This window comes from Scyliorhinus torazame, chromosome 16 (assembly GCF_047496885.1).
Source record: "Scyliorhinus torazame isolate Kashiwa2021f chromosome 16, sScyTor2.1, whole genome shotgun sequence".
NCBI classification, from domain to species: Eukaryota; Metazoa; Chordata; class Chondrichthyes; order Carcharhiniformes; family Scyliorhinidae; genus Scyliorhinus; species Scyliorhinus torazame.
The window spans coordinates 188,104,693-188,131,785 of NC_092722.1; the positions used below are offsets into that span (position 1 = coordinate 188,104,693).

A 27,093-nucleotide genomic window follows, 5' to 3' on the forward strand; every position below is an offset into this window, starting at 1 on the left:
TGTGTGTGTGTCAGTATTTGTGTGCACTCTGGGTGTGTGTCAGTATTTATGTGCTCTCTGGGTGTGTGTCAGTAATTATGTGCTCTCTGGGTGTGTGTCAGTATTTATGTGCACTCTGTGTGTGTGTCAGTACTTATGTGCTCTCTGGGTGTGTGTCAGTATTTATGTGCTCTCTGGGTGTGTGTCAGTATTTATCTTCACTCTGGGTGTGTGTCAGTATTTATGTGCACTCTGGGTGTGTGTCAGTATTTATCTTCACTCTGGGTGTGTGTCTGTATTTATGTGCACTCTGGGTGTGTGTCAGTATTTATGTGCACTCTGTGTGTGTGTCAGTATTTATGTGCTCTCTGGGTGTGTGTCAGTATTTATGTGCTCTCTGGGTGTGTGTCAGTATTTATCTTCACTCTGGGTGTGTGTCAGTATTTATGCGCACTCTGGGTGTGTGTCAGTATTTATGTGCACTCTGTGTGTGTGTCAGTATTTATGTGCTCTCTGGGTGTGTGTCAGTATTTATGTGCTCTCTGGGTGTGTGTCAGTATTTATCTTCACTCTGGGTGTGTGTCAGTATTTATGTGCACTCTGGGTGTGTGTCAGTATTTATCTTCACTCTGGGTGTGTGTCTGTATTTATGTGCACTCTGGGTGTGTGTCAGTATTTATGTGCTCTCTGGGTGTGTGTCAGTATTTATGTGCTCTCTGGGTGTGTCTGAGTAATTATGTCCTCTCTGGGTGTGTGTCAGAATTTATGTGCACTCTGGGTGTGTGTCAGTATTTATGTGCACTCTGGGTGTGTGTCAGTATTTATGTGCACTCTGTGTGTGTGTCAGTATTTATGTGCTCTCTGGGTGTGTGTCAGTATTTATGTGCTCTCTGGGTGTGTGTCAGTATTTATCTTCACTCTGGGTGTGTGTCAGTATTTATGTGCACTCTGGGTGTGTGTCAGTATTTATGTGCACTCTGTGTGTGTGTCAGTATTTATGTGCACTCTGGGTGTGTGTCAGTATTATGTGCTCTCTGGGTGTGTGTCAGTATTTATGTGCTCTCTGGGTGTGTGTCAGTATTTATGTGCACTCTGGGTGTGTGTCAGTATTATGTGCTCTCTGGGTGTGTGTCAGTATTTATGTGCTCTCTGGGTGTGTGTCAGTATTTATCTTCACTCTGGGTGTGTGTCAGTATTTATGTGCTCTCTGGGTGTGTGTCAGTATTTATGTGCACTCTGGGTGTGTGTCAGTATTTACCTTCACTCTGGGTGTGTGTCTGTATTTATGTGCACTCTGGGTGTGTGTCAGTATTTACGTGCTCTCTGGGTGTGTGTCAGTATTTATGTGCACTCTGGGTGTGTGTCAGTATTATGTGCTCTCTGGGTGTGTGTCAGTATTTATGTGCTCTCTGGGTGTGTGTCAGTATTTATCTTCACTCTGGGTGTGTGTCAGTATTTATGTGCTCTCTGGGTGTGTGTCAGTATTTATGTGCACTCTGGGTGTGTGTCAGTATTTATCTTCACTCTGGGTGTGTGTCTGTATTTATGTGCACTCTGGGTGTGTGTCAGTATTTACGTGCTCTCTGGGTGTGTGTCAGTATTTATGTGCACTCTGGGTGTGTGTCAGTATTATGTGCTCTCTGGGTGTGTGTCAGTATTTATGTGCTCTCTGGGTGCGTGTCAGTATTTATGTGCACTCTGGGAGTGTGTCAGTATTGATGTGCTCTCTGGGTGTGTGTCAGTATTTATGTGCTCTCTGGGTGTGTGTCAGTATTATCTGCACTCTGGGTGTGTGTCAGTATTTGTGTGCACTCTGGGTGTGTGTCAGTATTATCTGCTCTCTGGGTGTGTGTCAGTATTGATGTGCTCTCTGGGTGTGTGTCAGTATTTATGTGCACTCTGGGAGTGTGTCAGTATTTATGTGCTCTCTGGGTGTGTGTCAGTATTGATGTGCACTCTGGGTGTGTGTCGGTATTTATGTGCTCTCTGCGTGTGTGTCAGTATTTATGTGCACTCTGGGTGTGTGTCAGTATTTATGTGCTCTCTGGGTGTGTGTCAGTATTTATGTGCTCTCTGGGTGTGTGTCAGTATTTATGTGCTCTCTGGGTGTGTGTCAGTATTATGTGCTCTCTGGGTGTGTGTCAGTATTTATGTGCTCTCTGGGTGTGTGTCAGTATTTATGTGCTCTCTGGGTGTGTGTCAGTATTATGTGCTCTCTGGGTGTGTGTCAGTATTTATGTGCTCTCTGGGTGTGTGTCAGTATTTATATGCACTCTGGGTGTGTGTCAGTATTATGTGCACTCTGGGTGTGTGTCAGTATTTATCTGCTCTCTGGGTGTGTGTCAGTATTTATGTGCTCTCTGGGTGTGTGTCAGTATTTATCTGCTCTCTGGGTGTGTGTCAGTATTTATCTGCTCTCTGGGTGTGTGTCAGTATTTATGTGCACTCTGGGTGTGTGTCAGTATTTATGTGCTCTCTGGGTGTGTGTCAGTATTTATGTGCTCTCTGGGTGTGTGTCAGTATTTATGTGCTCTCTGGGTGTGTGTCAGTATTTATGTGCACTCTGGGATTGTGTCAGTATTATGTGCACTCTGGGTGTGTGTCAGTATTATGTGCTCTCTGGGTGTGTGTCAGTATTTATGTGCACTCTGGGTGTGTGTCAGTATTTATGTGCTCTCTGGGTGTGTGTCAGTATTATGTGCTCTCTGGGAGTGTGTCTGTATTATGTGCTCTCTGGGTGTGTGTCAGTATTTATGTGCTCTCTGGGAGTGTGTCTGTATTATGTGCTCTCGGTGTGTGTCAGTATTATGTGCTCTCTGGGTGGGTGTCTGTGTTATGTGCTCTCTGGGTGTGTGTCAGTATTTATGTGCTCTCTGGGTGTGTGTCAGTATTATGTGCTCTCTGGGTGTGTGTCAGCATTATGTGCTCTCTGGGAGTGTGTCAGTATTTGTGTGCACTCTGGGTGTGTGTCTGTATTGATGTGCTCTCTGGGTGTGTCTCAGTATTTGTGTGCACTTTGGGTGTGTGTCAATGTTTACAGAGGGTCCCCTGGGGTGTGTGTCAGTATTTGTGTGCACTCTGGGTGTGTGTCAGTATTTGTGTGCACTCTGGGTGTGTGTCAGTATTTATGTGCTCTCTGGGTGTGTGTCAGTATTTACAGGCGAGTCCCCGGGGAGTCTGTCGGTATTTACAGTGGGTCTCCGGGGAGTGAGTCGCTGTTTACAGGGGGTCCCCGGGGAAGTGTGCCAGTATTTACAGGGGGTCTCTGGGGAGTGTGTCAGTTTTTACAGAGGGTCTCCGGGGAGTAGGTCAGTATTTACAGGTGACCCCGGGTAATGTGTCAGTATTCACAGGGGTCACCAGAGAGTGTGTCAATATTTACAGGGGAGTCCCCGGGGAGTGTGTGTCAGTATTTACAGGGGGTCCCCGGCAGTGGATCAGCATTTACAGAGGGTCTCCGGGGAGTGTGTTAGTATTTACTGGGCGTCCACGAGGAGTGTGTCGGTATTTACAGGGGGATCTCTGGGGAATGTGTCCGTATTTACTGGGCGTCCACGAGGAGTGTGTTAGTATTTACAGCGGGTTCCCCGGGGAATGTGTCGGTATTTACAGGGGGTCGCCAGGAGTGTGTCAGTATTTACGTGGGGTTCCCGGGGAGTGTGTCAGTTGACGTGTTTGGCAGGTTGGTTCGATGTGGACTGCACTCGATGCAGGGAAGTTAGAAACTGACGTCTAACACAGGAGAAGATCCAACTCTGTTTTATTCAACTAGATGAACTGCTGTACATATTCAGCTGTGGGTCGACACTATACTAATCTGACTAGTGACCTTGTAGTAGCCTGACCAGACTTACTAGCTACCGCATGGTGTTTGCACTGTGCTAGCTCGTGGACTCTGACTGTCTCTGTGGCTGGGTCCCGAGAGAGCGGGAAACCTAGTGCCCTCTGGCTTTATAGTGGTAGTATCCTGTCCGGTGATTGGCTGTGCTGTGTTGTATGCCTACTGGTCATCCTATGTGCCAATCACTGCCTGTCTGCATCTCATTATATACATGAGTGGATATTATGACATCAGTATTTACAGTCCCCGGGGAATGTGTCAGTATTTACAGGGGGTCCCCGGGGAGTGTGTCATTATTTATAGGGGGTCCCGGGGAGTGTCTCAGTATTTACAGGGGGTCCCCGGGGAGTGTGTCAGTATTTACAGGGGGTCTCCGGGGAATGTGTCAGTATTTACAGGGGGTCCCCGGGGAGTGTGTCAGTATTTACAGGGGGTCTCCGGGGAATGTGTCAATATTTACAGGGGGTTCCCAGGGAGTGTGTCAGTATTTACAGGGGGTCCCCAGGGAGTGTGTCAGTATTTACAGGGGGTCCCCAGGGAGTGTGTCAGCATTTACAGGGGGTCCCCGGGGAGTGTGTCAGTATTTACAGGAGGTTCCCAGGGAGTGTGTCAGTATTTACAGGAGGTCCCCAGGGAGTGTGTCAGTATTTACAGGGGGTCCCCGGGGAGTGTGTCAGTATTTACAGGGGGTTCCCAGGGAGTGTGTCAGTATTTACAGGGGGTCCCCAGGGAGTGTGTCAGTATTTACAGGGGGTCCCCGGGGAGTGTGTCAGTATTTACAGGGGGTCCCCAGAGAGTGTGCCAGTATTTACAGGGGGTCCCCGGGGAGTGTGTCAGTATTTACAGGGGGTTCCCAGGGAGTGTGTCAGTATTTACAGGGGGTTCCCAAGGAGTGTGTCAGTATTTACAGGGGGTCCCCGGGGAGTGTGTCAGTATTTACAGGGTGTCCCCGGGGAGTGAGTCAGTATTTACAGTGGGGTCCCCGGGGAGTGTGTCAGTATTTATAGGGGGGTCCCCGGGGAGTGTGTCAGTATTTACAGGGGGTCCCCGGGGAGTGTGTCAGTATTTACAGGGGGTTCCCAGGGAGTGTGTCAGTATTTACAGGGGGTCCCCGGGGAGTGTGTCAGTATTTACAGGGGGGTCTCGGGGAGTGTGTCAGTATTTACAGGGGGTCTCCGGGGAATGTGTCAGTATTTACAGAGGGGTCTCGGGGAGTGTGTCAGTATTTACAGGGGGTCCCTGGGGAGTGTGTCAGTATTTACAGGGGGGTCTCAGGGAGTGTGTCAGTATTTACAGGGGGTTCCTGGGGAGTGTGTCAGTATTTACAGGGGGGTCTTGGGGAATGTGTCAGTATTTACAGGGGGTCTCCGGGGTGTGTGTCAGTATTTACAGGGGGTTCCCCGGGTAGTGTGTCAGTATTTACAGGGGTCTCCGGGGAGTGCGTCAGTATTTACAGGGGCTCCCCGGGGAATATGTCAGTATTTACAGGGGTTCCCAGTGAGTGTCGGGATTTACAGGGGGTTCCCAGCGAGTGTCAGGATTTACAGGGGGTCCCTGGGACTGTATCGCTATTTACAGCGGATGGGGGGTAGTGTGTGGAAGATCTGCGGGAATGTGTCCTTGTTTACAGGAGGGGTGAGCGTGTGGTGGTGTGGGGGTCCCCGGACAGTGTGTCGGTGTGGGGTTCCCCGGACAGTGTGTCGGTGTGGGGTTCCCCGGACAGTGTGTCGGTGTGGGGGTCCCCGGACAGTGTGTCGGTGTGAGGTTCCCCGGACAGTGTGTCGGTGTGGGGGTCCCCGGACAGTGTGTCGGTAATTACAGAGTCAGTAGGGGTGAGACAGAGAGTGGACTAAAAGATGGAGGGAAATGCAAGGAAGGAAGAAAGAAAGAGAGAGAGAGGAAGGGAGAAGACAGGAGAAGAAGAATGAAGAGAGAGGGAGAAAGAATGGAAGAGAGAAAGAGGAGGGGGTTTGTGGAGATGAAAAAGAATGGAAAAAGAGAGGGAAGGGGAGTATGGAGAGAGACAGTGAGGAAAAGAGAGGATAAGATTGAAGAGGAGATAATATGTAGGCAACTGTAATGACAATTCTAACCATTTTAAGCTGATAGATGTAGCAATGACTGAAAGCCTTTAGCCCAAGGTAGCCTGATGTGCTAGCTCCGCATGAATTAGTGGGGTGCAAATAATATTCTGGGTGTTAGGTTAGCTTCTTGTGGTCTGAGAGTCTCTCGTCCTGTCTCCTGGTGTAAGTGCTAAATGTCTCTCTTCATCCACCATCGCACAATTTGCATCGATTTCAATCATTGATTTTTTTTTTTCTTTTTGTTTTTTACAAACTGGTCTCCTAATAAAAACTAAATGGAATATTTGATTCGAAAGAAAATTTCAGCAGTCCAATTTGTCATTTAATGGCATTTGGTCCAACAGCTGCCGTTAATTTATTTTCATTTGCCTCTCTCTTTTTACTTCTGAGTCATGAAGCAGATCAGATCAGTGTGTGACTGCCTGGCTAGTGGGACTTCGATGAACAGTGGAAGGCAGGAACCTGTTATAAATTATGTTGTGATCCCATTAGGTAAGGTCGAGAAATTTTCAGATGCTGTTTGGACAACTGACGTCCCAAAACAGCCAGTTTTGCGCGCGCATTAACTGCATTTTCGTTAAGGACCAAAAAAAGCAGCATCTTTACACATACCTTTGATAGAATTTACAGAGCAGTAAGAGGCCATTCGGTCCATCGAGTCTGCACCAGCCCCTGGAAAGGGCATCCTACCTAAGCCCACACCTCCACCCCATCCTACCTAAGCCCACACCTCCACCCCATCCCCATAACCCAGTAACTCCACCCAATCGTTTTTGGACACTAAGGGCAATTTATCTTGGCCAATCCACCTAAGCTGCACATCTTTGGACTGTGGGAGGAAACCGGAGCACCCGGAGGAAACCCACGCAGACACGGGGAGAACGTGCAGGCTCTGCACAGACAGTGACCCAAGCCGGGAATCGAATCTGGGACCCTGGAGCTGTGAAGCAACAGTGCTAACCACTGCGCAACCGTGCCACACATGCTCTCGTGCCCACCCGTTCTGATTCATAACCGGACCCATCAGTTTCCCTCACTCCCTCCGGCCTAGATTCCTTCCCTTTCTAACTCCCCTCGACTTAACTCTCACCTCCCACCCTCTTGGCCACTCACGATTGGCCCTGACATCCCTGCCGTACCCTCCCTCACCCCAGTCTCCTTCACCAGGCCCCTGCCACTGTCGGACCTCCCCGTCTGAATCTCAAACTCTGACCCCGTGTTCCCTCATCGCCCCTCACATCCTGACCCAAAAGCCCGGATCCACTTTCCCCGAGTGTTGCTGCGAAGCTCGCAGAGGCCTGCTTTTTCTCCAGCCTTCCCTAGCTTTGATAGAGTTTACAGAGCAGAAGGAGTCTGTACTGACCCTTGGAAAGAGCATCCTACTTAAGCTCACACCTGCACCCAATCCACGTAACCTTTTGGACAATAAAGGGCATGTTAGCACAGCCAATCGACCTAACCTGCACATCTTCGTTCTGCAGGAGGATACCGACGTACCCGGAGGAAACCCACGCAGACACGGGGAGAAAGTGCAAACTCCACGCAGACAGTGACCCGAGGCCGGAATTGGACCTGTGAGGCAGCAGCGCTAACCGCAGTGCCACCGATGCCATGGAACATCTCGGGAGCCTCGGGCAAAGAGATGGGGGGCGGGATTCTCCGCAATCGGCGCGATGTCCACCAACCGGCGCCAAAACGGCGCAAATCAGTCCGGCATCGCGCCGCCCCAAAGGTGCGGAATCCTCCGCATCTTGAGCGGCCGAGCCCTAACCTTGAGGGGCTAGGCCCGCGCCGGACTGATTTCCACCCCGCCAGCTGGCGCGAAATAGACATTGCCGGGTGGCGCATGCGCGGGAGTGTCAGCGACCGCTCACGGCATCCCCGCGCATGCGCAGTGGAGGGGGTCTCTTCCGCCTCCGCCATGGGGGAGACCGTGGCGAAGGCGGAAGGAAAAGAGTGCCCCCACGGCACAGGCCCGCCCGTGGATCGGTGGGCCCCGATCGCGGGCCAGGCCACTGTGGGGGCACCCCCCGGGGCCAGATCGCCCCGCGCCCCCCCCAGGACCCCGGAGCCCGTCCGCACCGCCTTGTCCCACCGGTAAGAGAGGTGGTTTAATCTACGCCGGCGGGACAGGCATTCCAGCAGCGGGACTTCGGCCCATCACGCGCCGGAGCATCGCCGGGGGGTGGGGGGCGCCAACCGGCGCGATTCCTGCCCCCGCCGAATATCCAGTGCCGGAGAATTCGGCAACCGGCGGGGGAGGGATTCACGCCAGCCCCGGCGATTTTCCGACCCGGCGGGGGGGTCGGAGAATCTCGCCCGGGGAGTGGGACAGGGAATCTCTTTCACTGCCTGTTTTACTACACTCCCGATATGCAAAGCTATTGAAGTCCACAGCCTTACTCGGAGGCCTACATGTAGATTCAAACCCATGGACTTTTAACTGCCGTCTGAAATGGCTCAGCAAGCTTCTTAGTTGCATTAAATTAGGGAATGGTAGAAAAGTGGCTGTACTACTCAAATAGGAATCCAGAGACCTGGACTAATAATCCGGAGATATGTGTTCAACTCCTGCCAAGGCAGCTGTTGGGAATTCAAATTAAATAAATTAAATAAATCTGGAATAAAAACTTCTATCAGTGACAGTAGATCTTAGGACTCAGTGGGTAGTGTCCCTGTCTCTGACGCAGAATTTTCAGGTTCGGATTTCCAGGTTCGAACCCCACTCTTTGATGGCTGAGGAAGGTGTGTTTGTAATGTGGCCGAACAAGGTGAACATAGTCTTCATTGCTTTAACCACAGAAAATGGCTAAGAACATTCACAGACTAAGAACATTCTGGAAGAACTGGGACTAGTTCTCTGCCGGCGCGATCACCGACAGTGCACTCACGCCTGGGGATTTCCCAACAGCGCGGGGGGGTGCCCACAATGGGGAAACCCCATTGGCCGGCTGGCGGGACGGAGAATCCCGCTGCTGGTGGGGGCGCGCCGCACCTGAAAACGGGTGCGGCGGGACGGAGGATCCTGCCCCTTGCCATTTTTTTAAAGTCACTGTCCCTGAAAGGGTTAATGGAATGGCTCTGCTTGCTGCCGACCCTGGCGAAGACAGCACTCGACAAAGAAAAGGTAATTAAGCAGTTTCAAAGCAGTTGGGAACCTCTCGACCCTGGTGGACTGTGTACAGAAAGGGGTCTCGTGTCTTCGCGGGGGTGGGGGGGGGGGCACCATGGGCGAGATTCTCCGACCCCCCGCCGGGGGCTGGCGTGAATCCCGCCCCCGCCGGTTGCCGAAGTCTCCGGCACCAGAGATTCGGCGGGGGCGGGAATCGCTCCGCGCCGGTTGGCGGGCCCCCCCGCGCGATTCTCCGGCCCGAATCCCGCCGCTAAAATGCCTGTCCCGCCGGCGTAAATTAAACCACCTCTCTTACCGGCGGGACAAGGCGTCGCGGGCATGGTCCTGGGGGGGGGGGGGGGGGGCGCGGGGCGATCTGGCCCCGGGGGGGGGGGGTGCCCCCATGGTGGCCTGGCCCATGATCAGGGCCCACCGATCCGCGGGCAGGCCTGTGCCGTGGGAGCACTCTTTCCCTTCCGCCTTCGCCACGGTCTCCACCATGGCGGAGGCGGAAGAGACTCCCTCCAATGCGCGTGCGCGGGAATGCCGTCAGCGGCCGCTAACGCTCCCGCGCATGCGCCACCCGGAGATGTCATTTCCGCGCCAGCTGGCGGGGCACCAAAGGCCTTTCCCGCCAGCTGGCGGGGCGGAAATTCGTCCGGCGCGGGCCTAGCCCCTCAAGGGTGGGGCTGGGCCCCCCGAGATGCGGAGCATTCCCGTCTGATTCCCGAGCATTCCACGGCGATGCCCGTCTGATTTGCGCCGTTTTGGGCGCCAGTCGGCGGACATCGCGCCGTTTCCGGAGAATTTCGCCCCCTGTCTGTAAAACTGTGTTTAAAAAGCCGGTCTTGGTTTTGATTTGGAAAAGTAACATGAACGACTTGGGTAAAGAAGACCACGGGCTGTGCCACGTTTCTGTTTCACCCGGCTGGCGGGATGCTCCGCCCCACCGGCCGGCCAATGGGGATTGCCATTGTGGGACAGCCCCACTCCGACAGGGAACCCCCGGGCAGCCGGAAAAACGGTGCACCCCGCCGGCAGAGAATCCAGACCCACAGCTCCTTACATTCCAGAGGCAGTCCAGGCCAGAAGTGTATAGAAGCTGCTCCTAAGTTGCTCTAAATCCTGAAATTGATGTGTCCTCAGGTTTTTTCCTGAGTCTGTCTGAAAATCGATGCAAGAGTCAACGTTTATACCGCATTACCAGCACTGAAAAACCAACCAGCAAGCCCGGACGTCATTTCAATGGTTCCACCGTCTATGCTTTTCTCTTAAACCTTGGGCAGGCTTGTGGGGGGACTTTCCAGCCGCACAATTGTCATTGGGTTTTCCCATTGTCCGCACACTCTGCTGCGGGAGGAATCTTTAGGTGGGTGGGGGGGGGTGGTCACCAGCTGCATTCGGAAGATCCCGCTGACGGGAATGGCAAGAAGACTTTGGCCATGAACTGTTAGCCTTTTGGCAGAATTCCTCTATTTTACCGTGTTCTTGTGTGTGTGAGTTTGGGTATTTAGAAAGAGTAATGAGTATAATTTCATATTTCATTCTGCATGTTAATAAGCTTTGCGTTTCCACTCACCGAGACTGATTTTTTAAATCAGCAAATAATTCTGTTGTTTATTGAAGAAACCTGGGCTTGCAGGTGCAACAAGAAGTTAGGAAGGCAGATGGCACCTTGGTCTTCATCGCAACAGGGTTTGAGTACATCGCTGAGGATGTCTTACTGCAGCTGGACAGGGCCTTGGTGAGACCACACCTGGCACATTGTGTGCACTTTGGTCACCTTGTCAAAGGATGGAATTGCGATTGTTCAGCGAAGGTTCATCAGACTGATTCGTGGGATGGCAGGATTCGTGTAAGAGGAGTGATTGAGGCAACTGGAATCTGGAAGAATAAGAGGGTATCTAATTGAAGCGCATAAAATTGTGACAGGGCTGGACGGACTGGACTGTTGCTTCCTCTGGCTGGGTGGGAGGGTCTCGAGCAAGGTGTCACAGTCTGAGGATACGGGATAGACCATTTAGGTCTGAGATGAGGGTGGTGAACCTGTGGAGTTCTCTCCCACAGAAGGCTGTGGGGGCCAAATCACTGAATATATTTAAGAAGGAAATAGATTGATTTCTAGGCGTCAAGGGGTATGGGGAGAGTGCCAGAGTGTGGCGTTGAATAGAGGATCGGCCATGAATGTATGTAAAGGAGGAGCAGGCTCGAAGGACCAAATGGGCTATTCCTGCTCCTCGTTTCTATGTTTCTATTGAGTGGTCATTCTGAGACTAATATACAAAGCGCACATTTGGCCATTTAGCTGGCTGGAAAAATCATTTCAATATATGCTGTGACCTTTGGCATAGTGGACAGACGGTGTATTTCTCCCATCTCGCTCGTAACAATATCAACTGCAAATTCTTCCTGCATATTCCAATGTCCATGCGGGAAGAATGGGTGAGATTCCTGATCAGCCAATTGATGGAAAGAATATTGACGCCTCTCCCATCACTGTCCATAGCTCCAGACGACAACATGTGGTTAAGACTGTGTCTTGTCACACCAACCCGGATTCCGTGGATGGGCTTTTAAGGATGGTGAGTGATCGGTGTTCCGTCACCCCGGGTAATGTAACACGACTGTTGCAGCTCGAAATCCCACTGTCATTTAATGCTCACTTGAGCTTTGATTGGCAGTGGGCGGGACTTCCAGTGAGCAGGGAAGGAAGCCCCGTCTGGGAAATCTTCCAGCCAATCAGGTTGGCTGACAGCTCTACAGCAAGGCCAGGCGCAGCAAAGCAGTGGCCAGAAGGGGTATTGCAGGGCTTTGGTGGGGGAAGGGGGTGGGTGGCGGTAGGCCCTGGAGGGAGGCCTGGAGCTCCAATGTCCTGGAGGGGAGGACGCTCCCAACTCTGAGGGGGCCTTCAGAGTGAGGTGCGACCCTCCCTCCCCTTCCCACCTGAGAGGTAGAAGATTTGTTTGTCAGTTCCCCACCCTCCCTGCACCTGCTCCTGCCAGTCTAAAAATTGAGGCTGGGCAGGATAATGCCATTAAGTGGCCACTTAAGAGCCTTCATAGGTGAAAGGATGGGTTTTTCACCCAAGACCCTGCCCGCCTAGGCGTGAAATTGTCTGGGTTTGGGCGGGTGGGTTGTGTAAAATTCTGCTCACTGGATGATTTATAAAATAGCACCAATAATAGTGATCAAGAAGCTACTGGATTGACACAAAAACTCATCGGTTCACAAATGTTCTTTCGGGAAGGAAATCTTCTGTCCTCACCTGGTCTGGGCTCCTGACTCAGGGCAATGTGGTTGAATCTTAACTGCCCTCTGAAACGGCCCCAGAAAGCTACTGGGCTGCATTCAAGAAGGCAGCTCACCACCACTATCTCAAAGACAATCGATGCTGGCCTTGTCAGTGACCCCCACGTCACAGGAATGAATTCAAAAACGCCTAACGCTCAGGCCAATTCCTCAATGGATCAGTATTCCAAACTGCTCAGGAATGGAGCAGATGTAACGGGAGAGAGAGAATGCTGGTCACATCGCTGCTGTGTCCGCAGGGCATACACTCCAGTTAATGAACTGTCGTCATTTCTATGTATTTTTGAAAGATCTCGGGGGCGGTTCTCCAATATGGAGCCCAAGGGTTTGCACCGTCGTGAACGCCGTCGCGTTTCACCACGGCGCGAACCGGGCCCGGGTACGACCGATTCTGGCCCCCACAGTGGTTCACGCCGCTCCAGCCTCCTTTCCGCCGCGCCAACCCGCGCATGCGCGGGGGACATCTTTAGCGCGCCGGCCCCGACTCAACATGGGGTCGATGTTCAGCAGCGGCAGGCCGCGCCAGAAAGTAGGCCCGGGGGTGGGGGAGAGGCCGGCCCCCCCCCCAGTGAAGGAGCCCCCCCCCACCCATAGGCCGCCCCCCCGACCGTTCCCGCAGAGTTCCCGCCGGTAGCGACCAGGAGTGAACGGCACCAGCGGGACTCAGTCGTATCGGCGCGGCCGCTCGGCCCATCCGGGCTGGAGAATCAGCGGCCCCGCCGATTCGAGCGGGCCCCGGCCGGCACTGCGGCAAACGCGACGGTGCAAATGGCGCCGATTCTCCGCACCTCGGAGAATCACGCGCCGGCGTCGGGGCGCGGTTGCGGCGATTCTCTGGCTCGGCGCGAGGCTCGGAGAAACGCCCCCCAAAAGTGGGCCCTGAAAATAAAACTGCTCGCTCCAAATGCATTTTGGAAGGTCTAATGCAGGTAGGGAATATACAGTGAATGGTAGAACCCTCAAGAGTATTGAAAGTCAAAGAGATCTTGGTGTACAGGTCCACAGGTCACTGAAAGGGGCAACACAGGTGGAGAAGGTAGTCAAGAAGACATACAGCATGCTTGTCTTCATTGGCCGGGGCATTGAGTATAAGAATTGGCAAGTCATGTTGCAGCTGTATAGAACCTTAGTTAGGCCACACTTGGAGTATAGTGTTCAATTCTGGTCGCCACACTGCCAGAAGGATGTGGAGGCTTTAGAGAGGGTGCAGAAGAGATTTACCAGAATGTTGCCTGGTATGGAGGGCATTAGCTATGAGGAGTGGTTGAATAAACTCGGTTTGTTCTCACTGGAACGAAGGAGGTTGAGGGGCGACCTGATAGAGGTCTACAAAATTATGAGGGGCATAGACAGAGTGGATAGTCAGAGGCTTTTCCCCGGGGTAGAGGGGTCAATTACTAGGGGGCATAGGTTTAAGGTGAGAGGGACAAGGTTTAGAGTAGATGTACGAGGCAAGTTTTTTACGCAGAGGGTAGTGGGTGCCTGGAACTCGCTACCGGAGGAGGTGGTGGAAGCAGGGACGATAGTGACATTTAAGGGGCATCTTGGGAAATACATGAATAGGATGGGAATAGAGGGATACGGACCCAGGAAGTGTAGAAGATTGTAGTTTAGTCGGGCAGCATGGTCGGCACGGGCTTGGAGGGCCGAAGGGTCTGTTCCTGTGCAAAAGGAGGTATTGGTGTGTGTAAATGCGGATGAGGCAGGGAGCGCAGAACATTTACCACCTGAGGAAGTTTGCTGAGATTAGAGTGGAATGTCATTGCCCCCTAATTAGCACCTACCACTTAATGAGCAATCAATTAGTGATCGATAATCACCATTGTTAATTGTGTGGTCCACGGTAGATTTGATTCAACCATAGATCGCGAAGGGGCTTTTGTGACTTTGGGAAGTTGGCAAGCAAAAAATTATCCCACAGGATACTGGGAATGTAAATCATGGAACCCTACAGCACTGCAGGAGGCCATTCAGCCCCCTGTGCCTCTGCAAGCTCTTTGAAAGGACTATCCAGTGAGTCCCATTCTCCTGCCCCCTTCTTAACTGCAACCTTTTCCTTTTCAAGTATCCAGCCAATTCCTTCAGAAAATTACCAGCGGATCTGCTTTCACTGCACTTTCAGACAGCACATTCCAGACCATGCCAACTCGTTGAGTAAAAGATAAATTCTCTTAACCTCCCCGTTGTTTTTTTGTGACCAGTTATCTTAAATCCATGTTGTCTGGTTATCGACGGTCACCACAGTGGAAAAAGTTATTTTCTCCTATCAGAACCCTTTATCATTTTGAGCACCTCAATTAATCCCTCCCTTAACCTTCTCTGCTTTAAGGATAACAGCCTCAGCTTCTCTGGTATCTCTACATGACCAAGTCTCTCGTTGCTGATCCCATTCCAGTAAATCTCCACCGCGTCCTCTCCAAGGTACAGAAATCCTTCCTAAAGTGTGGAACCCAGAATTAGACACTCCAGAGGGGGTTACGCCATTGTTTTATTGTGCTTCAGCATAATCTCATGCATTTGAAATCTAAGCCTTTATTTATGGAGCCCCAGATCCCCAGTGCTTTTTCTTTTTAACAATGCCACTGTCAAAGAATTAGTTTGAAATTCTTCTCCAGATTTTTAACCCATTTTAGTACCATAATTTCAGGCTCCAATTGTTTTGTCCATGCCTATTTTCTGCAATAATCCCACTGCAAGTTATTGTGCGTTTGTTAGTCCTGTTACGTTGTTGTAATTGGAAATGTAACTCTCTCGTAGAGCTTCACAGCACAGAAAGAGGCTCTTTGGCCCACCTTGTCCCATCTCTCCTGCCTTATTTATTTGGGACACTCTTACCCTCAACTGAAAAATGTGTCAGTTCAACATGAAAAAGATCTCCTGCTCCCGAGCATAGGCTCAGGCTCTGCCAACCCAATCAGCACATTGGAACCAAAGGTCATTCTGTCCTGTAGAATGGTTGTTAACTATAAATGATGACATGTCTCTGGTTGTCCACCTCCAACAACTATGCTTCAGAGAACTATTCATTGATGATATTTGTCACCCTCTGTCTATGGGATTTCAAGGCCATGGGATCAAAAGGCCATTCAGGCCTCCAACCCAGCCCTGGTATTCAGCAAGATCTTCATTCACCTGCCTTCGCTCCAAATCCCTTGGTACCCTTCGATCTCAGTCTTCTATTGACATCCAGCATCCAGAGCCCTAGGAAGGAAAGGGTTCCTATTTCTACAACTTATGACCTGAGAAAGTACTTCCTGATTTCCATAGAACTCCTACAGTGCAGAACGAGGCCGTTCTGCCCATCGTGTCTGCACTAAACCTCCGAAAGAGCCTCCTGCCTGGCCCAATTCCCTGTCCTACCCCCGTTCATTGAGCATGGCCAATCCACCTAACCTGCACATCTTTGGACTGTGGGAGGAAACCGGAGCGCCCGGAGGAAACCCACGCAGACACGGGGAGAACGTGCAATATCCATTTCTCACCATTAGCAGTGCCTTGAGAGCTTGGCCTTCTCAATAAAATAATGGTTTGAGGTGTACAGCAGAGAAGGAGGCCTTTCAGCCAATCGTACTCATGCAATCCCTTTGCAGGAGCAAGCCAGAACTAATCTTACCCACTCCTCCAAGTCACGGACCTTCCTCCACCTCAAATATTGACCCGATTTTCTCTGTTGATGCTTAATCCTCTAACATTCTGCACGCTCTAAACACCCACTGATGAGAGAAATTTCTCCCACCTCCATTCTCACTCAATGATTGTTTTATATTGATGACCCTCATCACAGGCCCCCTTATCAGAAGAAAGAGAGAGCCCTACATAGCTCATAAGGCTGCCAGGAAAGTGGGGAGCCTGCAGATTGGGAGCAATTTAGAATCCAGGGAAGGAGGACCAAGAATCTGATGAAGAAAGGGAAAAGAGAAACTGAATTCAAACTAACGGGGAACATAAATGCGGAATGTAAACGCTTATTTAGGTTCGTGAACAGGAAAAGATTAGCTAGAACAAATCTGGGTCCATCACATGTGGGGTCAGGAGAATTCCTGGTGCGGAACAGGGAAATGGCGGAGAAACTAAATGGTTACTTTGCGCCTGTCCTCAAGGAATAAGACACAGAAAATATCCCTGAAATCCTGAGTGACCAAGGGACTTGTGAAACTGAGGAACAAAAAGAAATTAGTTTTTGTCAAGAGGTAGTACTTAAAATGTTAACTGAATTGAAGGTTGATAGATTCCCCTGGATCAGCTGAGATTCATCCCAGAGTGCTGAAGAATACCTTTCAAAATTCTATAGATTGTGGAAAGGTTCCCGCAGACTGCAAAGTAGCAAATGTGACCCCACTATTTAAGAAGGGAGGAAGAATGGAGAATGACAGGTCTGTTAGTTTGATGTTATTATGAGCGAAAATGATAGAATCTGATGCAAAGTATGTGATAACTGGACAGTTAGAAAAGAAAGATAAAACTGGGCAGATTCTACATGGATTTATGAAAGAGAAATCATGTTTGACAACATGTTGGGGTTTTTCATGGATATTTTTTGTAGCATAGATAAAGGGGAACCAGTGGATGTGGTGTATTTAGATTTTCAGAAAGCTATTGATAAGGTCCCACACAGGAGGTCAGTCAATAAAATTAGGAGGTATGGGATTGGGAGAAATATACTTGAATGGATTGATAATTGGTTAACAGGCAGAAAACAGAGACAGGATCATTCTCGAGATGGCATGTAGTACTACTGGGGTACGACAAGGATCAGTGCTCGGCAGGGAACTGGTATGTTAACCTTCATCGCGAGGGGATTTGAGTACAGGAACAAAAATGTCTTGCTGCAGATGTATAGAGTCTTGGTGACACCTCACCTGGGGTATTATGTAGTTTTGGTTCCCTTAACTGAAAATATACATTTGCCATCGAGGGAGTGCATCAGAGGTTCACCAGACTAACCCCTGAGATGGTGGGATTGTTTTATGAGGAGAGGTTGAGGAGACTGGGTCTGAATTCCACAGAGTTTTTAAGAGTAAGGGATTACCTCATTGAAACTTACACAATTCCCTCCAGGATGTGGCAGGGTGGATGGAGGTATGGGACTGGATTCTCTGTCAGCGGGATCCTCCGTTTCGCCGGCAGCACAATCATGCCCACAGATTTCCCAACGCCGCGGGGGTGCCCATAATGGGATACCCAATTGGCCAGCAGGCAGGGCGGAGGATCTTGCTGTCGGCAGGGGCGCGCTGCACCAGAAAACGGGTGCGGCGGGACGGAGAATCCTGCCAAAGATGTTCCCTCTGGCTGGTGAGTCTAAAACCAGGGGACATGATCTCCGGATAAGGGAAAGGCCAAGTAGGACTGAGATCAAGAGGAATTTCTTCACCCAGGTGCTGGTGAATCTTTGGAATTCTCTACCCCAGAGGTCAATACAATCTCAATCATTAAGAAACCGATAGATTCCTGGAGACTAGTCACATCAAGGGATATGGAGATAGCATGGAAAAGTGGCTTGAGGTTGATCAACCATGAATTAATTGCATGGTGAAACGGACTTGATGGGCCGAATGGCCTACTCCTGCTTCTATGCCCTGTGCCCATGCCATAAGACAGTTGGCGTGAGCATGTGGGCAGGAGAGGGCAAAGATTTTTGAAAATTCATTCTTGGGATGTGGGGTTCACTGGCTAGGCCAGCATTTGTTGTGTTAAGACACCCTGGGTGAGTGCACGGTGAGTTCCAGCCCCAGAGACCCTGGAATCCCAACATTAGTGAATTAACCAATAATTTGTGTATTTTCCTGAGATCCTTGACTGCTCCACTGAGTTACATGCACCAGAACTGCAAGTAAAATTGTTTAAAAATTGTTTATTTCGAACAAGGGTAAAAGATGAACATGTATTGGAAATAATGGAACAATGGTCTACTCGTCTACCTATTCCCCAAACACCAGCCCACCCTCCACCCAGACACACAGGGCAAAAGGGGGAGGATCAAAATAATGGGGATTAAACTGGGTATGAGATACTTGAGGATCTTCGCTGCTGGGGTTTAGGTCTTTGGAGACGGTGATCTCTTTTTTTAACAAACAATTTTATTGAGGTATTTTTGGCATTGTAAACAGTAACAATATTAGTGTGCAAATATCAATTACAAAAACATAGTTCAAATAACAGTTCCTCTCTCGCAAATAGTCCCGCCTATTCTTCCCCCCTACTCTACACTAACGGTGATCTCTTAAGAATGTGAGTTATTGAACCGTCGGTTGGTTTGTATCTTCAAGTTGGGCCACTCAGGCCGGATTCTCAGTCTGTGGGACTCCCTCCAGCGACACGATTCAACCTGTGTTGAGCTGAGCCTTAACCTCAGAGGATACACTTCAGATCTGCTCAGTTTCTGATATGTGGTCAGCTTCAGCAGGCTCACCAACAGCTTATCTCAGTTAAACAGAATATCAGAGCAATGCTTCATGAGAAATAATTCCACCCCTTCGGGGAGAGAGATTCAAAAAGATCCTGCTCAGCTCTGCGGTTCCCATCAAAACCCTAACTTGGAGAAACAGAGAATGCCGACCAGCTCAGCTCAAGAGAAAACAGAGCCTCCGAACTTACTTCATAAAATGCTATAAAGTTACATTCCATAACAGTTCAAATTGGACATTAGCAAACGTGCAATCTAGTTCTTTCCAGGCAGCATGTGACACACTGTGGTGCCTCAATCAAATGTCGCTGCAATTATAGGCTGGTCCCCTCTTTGAGGGGGGAGAGCTGAGTGGAGGTGATTTAACCTGAGGACCACCACACCTCAGGCGTGGGGCAAGGTTGAGAAGGTGGGATCTTCATGAATAACCTCAGCCGGTACGGGAATTGAACCCGCGCTGTTGGCGTTGCTCCACATCAAGAACCAGCAGTCCAGCCCACTGAGCTAACCGCCCCCCTTGATATAATTGCAATTACGAGTGATATTTACAATATGCATTCCATGACAAAGATGCCAGGGTTTTTTTAAACCTCGTTCCTACCTCTGGGTATAACTATGACAAGTGGATCTTAGACAGTTTCCTTTCCCTATTGAACATTTGCCATGGTTGCCCACTATCAGTGCGTGTACAACGGGCCCAGAACTGAGATGGACATAACCCCAGAGGTGGAGAGATTTGGGAACCACAACTCCAAAAGCCACCTTTCCCAGTCAGGTCAACTCTCCAACACGCTTTTCACCTCCTCTCCACTGCACCACCCACTCATCCCCACCGCCCATTACCCATGTACTGCATCCCAAATGTTATTATCTGAAAGAAATCTTTGATTTGGATTTAAATTAATCAATATTTTCCGCTCCATCATCCATAGATCCATGCCCTGAAATATTTGTCGGGGGTTCTCCATTTTGCCGGCGCCCGGGGGTTTCCCGACGGCGTGGGGCTGTCCCACACTGGGAAACCCCATTGACCGGCCAGCGGGTCGGGGCAGAAATGTGGCAGGGCAGGGGAATCCAGCCCCTGTTTCCACAGGTTAATTTTAAATTTAACATTGCAACCACCCCCCCCCCCCCTTTTCAAGTGCAGGCCATTATGTCCTCTGGTTCTCGTGAACTGGACAAGGTGAAAGACCTCATCCAATAGACTGCGTACGTTGAATTTGATTTCTCCACTGCTGCTGCCAGTCATTGTCTCTCAGTCATTTGTTGATGCTCCCGCCCAGCTGTGAAGTTCTTAGGACAGAAACATGTAGCATTAGAACTGCACAAGCTATGAAACATGGATCCGTTATTATGTCTTCCTAGTAGACTCTCTCTGCTGGTATATGCGTGTGTGTGTATGGTAGCCTCATAGGGACAAAATGTGCAACGCAATTTTTAATACACTACACCAGCTGCCTGTGTTTTAAACCCTCCATTTAAGTGGAGAGAAACTTCGAAATGATTCGGCGCAGAGGAATCTGGGTGTCCTCGTGCATGAGTCTCAGAAAGTTAGTATGTAGGTGCAGCAGGTAATAAGGAAGGCAAATGGAAATCTTGCATTCTCTGCTAATGGAATAGAGTATAAAAGTAAGGAAGCGCCATTGCAACTGTACAAGGCATTGGTGAGACGGCATCTGGAATACTGCGCACAGTTTTGGTCCTCTTACTTGAGGAAGGATGTAAATACATGAGAGAAGGTTCAGAGAAGGTTCACTAAATTGATTCGAGGGATGAAGGACGTGTCTTATGAAGAGAGATTGAGCAGTTTGCCCTTAAACTCGCTGGAGTTTAGAAGAAGGAGAGGAGATAGAATTGATGTATATAAGATGCTAAAAGGGATTGACAGGTAGATGTTGGACATTCTAGAACAAGAGGTCATTGTTTTAGGCTAAGGAGTGGCAGATTCAGGGCAGAAATGAGGAGGAATTACTTCACTGTATCTGTGGAATTCTCTCATCCAGAGTACAGTGGACACCGGAACACTATTAACACATTTAAGGAGGTGATGGATAGTTTTTTAATTAGCAGCGGGATGAAAGGTTATGGGGAGCGGGCAGCAAGGTGGAGATGAGGCTGATCAGCCATGATCGTATTGAATGGCGGAGCAGGCTCGAGGGGCTGAATGGCCCACTCCTGCTCCTAGTTCTGATGTTCTCCCCTCTCTCTCCTCTGGTGCAGGTGGCCGTGGAGTTGCGGTTGGCCCCATCGTCAGCTCAGACAGATCCGACATATTCTGCGACAACGAGAATGGGCCTAACTTCCTATTCAAGAACAACGGAGATGGCACCTTCACAGACATAGCAGCCCAGGCCGGTAAGTGAGCAGATGAATGCATTGCGGAGAGAGCATTTAAAAAGAGCAGGAGTCCAACGCAGGCACTCGGTTGACTAGCATGGCATCAGCGCTCTGGTCAATGGGTCAGAGAATTGTGGATTCAAGTCTACAAGTTCGAGGCTGACATTCCCTGTGCAGTAATGAGGGAACCCTGCACTGTCAGAGGCGCCATCTTCCAGAGGAGATGTTTGCCCGCTCAGGTGAGGATGGAGGACTCCTGGAACTATTCAAAGATTTCTCGAGCCCTGACCAATACTTTCCCCTCAACAAATATTAGAGTAGGTTACCTGGTCATTATCCCATTGCTGTTTGTGGGAGCTTCCTGTGCACAAATTGGCTGCCACATTTCCCGCATTACGACAGTGACATTTCACTTGCTGGGAATCACTTTGCCACGTCATGCGGTCACGGAAGGTGCTACATAAATGCAACTTCGTTCTCCCTTTAGCTAGCATTCAGCAATAACTGGCAAAGCAACTCTCCAGGATACACATTAAAAATGAAGTAGAAGCCTGAGCATTGATTTAATAAATTCACGGGAGTGTAAATTCTTTTGGGACCATTTTTGGAACTGGAATGGGTGAAGATTGATTGGGTAGCTGGTCTCACCAGCACCAGCCTGAAGACAGGTTCCGTCGCGGGGAGGGGGCTTCAAGGTAGGGAATGGCTATCCGGGCTTATTGAAGGTTTGGTGGAGCATTCTGCCCCTCTTGATGCCCCAGGAATGACCCTGGGCAGAATGTGCCCAGCTCCTTGTAACTACTCCAAGAGGGTTCTGAAACTCTCTTGCCAGCTGTCGGATGTCTCTCCGGTTTCCTTGGGCCAAGGGTTGCTGGTTGCCTGAGTTTCTCAAACTCCACCGGGTTCATGCCCATAAAATGGAAGCAACAAAGGTCCAATTGCTTCTCCAGTGACTAAACGCTCCAGTAGGAATCTTCATAAATCATTTACATTTTCAGTAGATGACGCTGGCTGTTGGTGTAAATGTTAATATAGTTCAAACTGGTGAATGTAAGAGCTGCTCATTGGGCATTAGCCCCTCAGTTAGACTGTGCGGCAAATCCCAGATTTCATAAAGAAATTGGATAGATACATGAGGGAAGTCAACAGCTTGCTCCCATTATTTCAACATTGAGGCCTCTCCTCCGTGTAACGTTTTCAAAGGGAGACAAGTAACGATACTCCAGTCGCTAAGCCATGATGCTCATTCGGAGGGCCGGTGCAGGCACAATGGGCCGAATGGCCTCCTGCTGCCCCCTAACAATACTGTGATTCTGTGAGACGGTGATTCCTCAACTCAATCCTCTTCTAACGGCCATTGGCATTGTGGATCTTCTGCACCACATTTTGGGCCGTAAATATCTCTCTTATTCTGAGATGATCACTAGTTCACGTTTTTAGGTGTCCAGATCACCAACAGCCTGTCCTAGTCCCCCCATGCCGACACTACAGTTAAGAAAGCCCACCAACGACTTTACTTTCTCAGAAGACTAAAGAAATTTGGCAGGTCAGTTACGACCCTCACCAATTTCTACAGATGCACCAGAGAAAGCATTCTTTCTGGTTGTATCACAGCCTGGTATGGATCCTGCTCCGCCCGAGACCGCAGGAAACTACAAAAGGTTGTGAATGTAGCCTAACCCATCACTCAAACCAGCCTCCCATCCATTGACGCTACCTATAATTCCCGCTGCCTCGGAAAGGCAGCCAGCATAATTAAGGACCCCACGCGCCCCGGACATTCTCTCTTCCATCTTCTTCCGTCAGGAAAAAGATACCAAAGTTTGAGGTCACGTCCTAACCGACTCAAGATCAGCTTCTGCCCTACTGTCATCAGACTTTTGAATGGACCTACCTCGTATTAAGTTGATCTTTTCTCTACACCTTGCTATAACTGTAACATTATATTCTGCAGTCTCTCCTTCCTTCCTTATGTACGGTCTGCATTGTTTGTACAGCATGCAAGAAACAATACTTTTCACTGTGTACTAATACATGTGACAATAATAAATCAAATCAAATCAAATCAAACACTAAAGGCTATTTCCAATTTAACTTGTATTGCATTTGCCTAAATTACAAGAGTACAAAGAAATCAGTTCATTGTGCAAAGTGCTTTGAGATAATCTAAACCCAATAAGGATCTATATGAATAAAAAATATCTGTTTTAAGTGCAAAGTTAGCATTTGATTGAAACAAAAAGAAAGACTTGTATTTTCGTGTTTTACACCATCGATATCTCAAAGCCCTTTACAGCCAATGAGGTATGCGTTGTAATGTAGGAAATGCAGCTGGCTGTTCAAAACAACAACAGCAACGTGACAATGAGCAGATAATCCATTTTAGCGCTGTCAATTTAGGGATGAATGTTGGCCAGGACACTGGGGAGAACAACTCTGCTCTTCGCCGAATAAACACCATGAGATCGTCTCCCTCCATCTGAACAGCCTTGGGTTAATGCAGTGGGTGGGCAACCGTTGGCCCCGGGGGTTACACGCGGCCCATCAAGGTTCTGAATGCGGCCCACAAGACATTTTGTTGCCCATTGTCCAGTCGCAGAGTTTCCACATGCCGCTGATTTCCATCCGTGTAGTTTTTTTCCGACCGGTATGCCTGAAGTGTTTTGCACGTAAAGCGAGGGCGAGTGAAGGTGTGTGCTGATTGCTCACAACATTGACTGTGAGAGCTGGGTGCTCCCTCTGTGTCCAAAGTGTAAATATTTCTTTTAATTTTACCCATTTGAAGCTGATGTAAGTTCTATTAGTAAATGAATGATTAAGCATTTTCTATAACTTATGAAATATTTGGCGTGTAATCAATTTTATTCACGGGCTCATGGTTAGTGAACGAGCCTGTGGTAGTCGGTATTAGGGGTAATACGGTACCTAGGTTGGAGGTACCTGATGCTGTAATATCATTGGTGTTGGAGGTACCTGATACTGTAAGATCATTGGTGAAGCCTGTCTGCTGGTTCCGCCCAGTAAGGCGGCGTATAAGAGTCTGTGTTTCTCTAGCTGCTGCGTTCTGTACCTGCGCTGCTGGGGGAAACATCTAGTTCAATAAAGCCTTCAATTGTCCTACAATCTCGCTTCGGGAGTTATTGATCGTGCAACAGGGCCCCATTTCAATCTTGCGGACCGCTGAGATGAAGGAGGGACACTCTCGTGGCCCACTCACCAGCCGAGGTTGCCGATCACTGGTACAATGTCCCCCCCCGCCCCCCGTCAACCCCCCCCCCCCCCCCCCCCCCCCCCCCCGGCAGCGCAGCACACCCTCTGCACCGCTTTGGAGAGTCAACCTTGTTCCTTGTGCTTAAACCTGAGAATGGGACTTTGAGACAGGTCCCTTGTGATTCAGAGACGGGAGTGCTGTCGGCTTGGGCCACGGCCAACACAGATTGATGCTAAACACTGGCGTTCCTGCCAGTCAACACTTAGCCCATTGCCCCCGCTGGGCTCGTTCTGATGGCGATTCCACGCCACGTACTTCCCCGGGTAAGCCACCAAAAGTTCTTGTGAAACAAAGTACGATGAGCTCCCGTCCCCAGATGTCAATTAATTCCTTGGCCGTCAGCCACTCTGGATCACTTGGTAAAGCCCTGAGCCCACCCCCTGCAGCTGCTCGCAATAACTTGTGCAGATATTAATTACACAGATTCGCTCAAACACTCCATAAATATGAAGATTTCATTTAAGTAATATGCCTGCCCTCTGCTCCAATATCTGTCAGCTTAGATTCCTGCCTGCCAACCATTTCAAACATTGGCACTGGTCTCCAATTAGTTTGTTTGTTCGTTCCCCTGGGAGGGCGCGGGTATGAACCAACTGCCACCTGTGCCCTTGCCAGGATCAAAAGCCGCGTCCCAAATATTCCCAGTGTTACTTCAGGGTGACTGGTAGGAGTATTGGGCAGCGCAGCACGGCACTGTACAGCTCAGCAGTGCTGTAAACATTTCAAATGTCAGAAAAAGTCATCCTTCTCGCCTCGGGGTGATCCTGTTAATGCCAGATGGCGTGCGCCTGACAACTGTGGCACAATGTTTCCCAGCTCCATGTGTACAATGTCAGAACATTCTGGAGTGTTTCCCCCCCCCCCCCCCCCTGTTAGAAGTGCACTTTTCTCCTCTCGCAAGCTGCACACTGCGTTCATGGAAGCGTTCCCCCGTTGCTGGGGAATCAGCTGACGTTCCGTGACCTTGGTGAGGAAATTAGTGGAGGTATACGGCCAGCCTTCCGCTCCCCCCCCCCCCCCGCCGCTGAGTCGGGATATCAGGGACCATAGTCTTACGTTCGGGGTCGGAAGCCCTATTCCCAATCCTGATCTGATGGCCACACACACGCGGCTTCCGTCCATTATTCATGGGAATCTTCCGATGGTAGGTCCTGCCGGACACCCCGGAGGGAACAGCGGATGGAATCTGCGCAGATACCACGCACACTTTTCACGGCACGAGCTGCTTTATTCATTTAAGTGAACAGTTTTGAAGGGGGTAGGGTGGCTAGGGAGTGCAGCTGAGTTGGGTGGACGGCGGGTAGGCTGACATAGAAGCCACAGAATCCCAACAGTGCAGGAGGCTATTCGGCTGATCGAGCCGGCACTAACCCTCCAAAAGAGCACTTCACCTGGGCCCACTCACTCAACCTATTCCCTAACCCCGCGCATTGATCGTGGTCAATCCACCTGACCTGCACACCTTTGGACACTAAGGGGCAATTTGTCATTGTTAGGACGGGTTGTCGGAGCAGGGGGCTGGTTGGATTAGGTCAGGGATAGAGCCATGAGTCAGGGGTGGAGTAGGGTTGGGGAGTAGGGCCGGATTGGCTCAATGGGGGTGTCAGGGCTCAGGGGTGAAGTTGTGTGGTGGGAGTTGCTCAGGTCAGAGGAGTCTTTACCAGGCCGTGCGGAGGATCCCGCTCAGGGGCTCCGCGCCCCCGCTGGTGGCGGTATCGAGGATTGCGCCCCTATTAACGGGCTGGACACCGGAATTTCCAAATCTGCGTGATTCTCCGGTCCTCTGTGTCGGGATTCACGTGGGCAGGAAGTGGTGTAGGTATTTTTGAACAAGGCCCTGACGCGGTGGGCCATGGGGGTAACTCTTTAAGGGTATTTACCCCAAAGTCCATCAGAGGCCCCCCTCCCCCCCCACAATGCAAATTCCTCCGACCACACCTGAATCAAAACCCTTAACAGACCCCCCTCCAACAGATTCCCCCTATAAGAGAGACCCTCCACCAAAGATAATCAAATTTACAGTGCAGAAGGAGGCCATTCAGCCCATCGGGTCTGCACCGGCCTTTGGAAAGAGCACCCTACCTAAGCCCATACCTCCACCCTATCCCCACACCTCCTCCCTATCCCCGTAACCACACCTAACGGTTTTGGACACTGAGGGCAATTTAGCATGGTCAATCCACCTTAGACCCCCCCCTCCATTACAGAGACAGACACAGGGAAATAAACTTCTGCTAAAGGTCAGTTATACCTTACACCTGCTGGCTCAGGCAGAGAAAGCAGCACCTGTAAATTCCTGGAAGTCGAAAAGCACATCAGCCGGGTTTAAACCCTCTCGGATCTTTGATCTGCAAGGCTTTCATTTACATCAATGAGAAATTGGTTTTACCAGGCCATGATTGACAGCTTGCACACAGCCAGTAGCCTAGGTTGCTGAATTCCATTTCCCTTCATGCTTGAATGGACCTCAAGCTACGAAACTAACCACAATGTTTGTAAACATCTAGCTACGATTGACAAACTTTAGACCTCAACAAATGCAGTTAAGTGCTCTCACTTCCTCTTTTCCTCTGCAGAAAGCACTTAAATGCTCTTTTGGGAGAATTTGCAGGCCAACATCCAACCTGTTTCATTGCATTGATCGTGGTCAATCCACCTGACCTGCACACCTTTGGACACTAAGGGGCAATTTGTCATTGTTAGGACGGGTAGTCGGAGCAGGGGGCTGGTCGGATTAGGTCAGGGATAGAGCCATGA

General features: G+C 50.0%; 1 protein-coding gene across 2 annotated transcripts in view; it reads left to right on the forward strand.

The window, feature by feature from the left end:
* Positions 1–27,093, forward strand: part of crtac1b (cartilage acidic protein 1b) — a 401,398-nt gene that overhangs the window by 211,681 nt on the left and 162,624 nt on the right. For both annotated transcript variants that reach the window (XM_072479631.1, XM_072479632.1), the window contains exon 6: positions 20,949–21,083. In XM_072479631.1, coding sequence (XP_072335732.1) covers positions 20,949–21,083 — 135 coding nt within the window. The remainder of the gene's footprint in view (positions 1–20,948; positions 21,084–27,093) is intronic.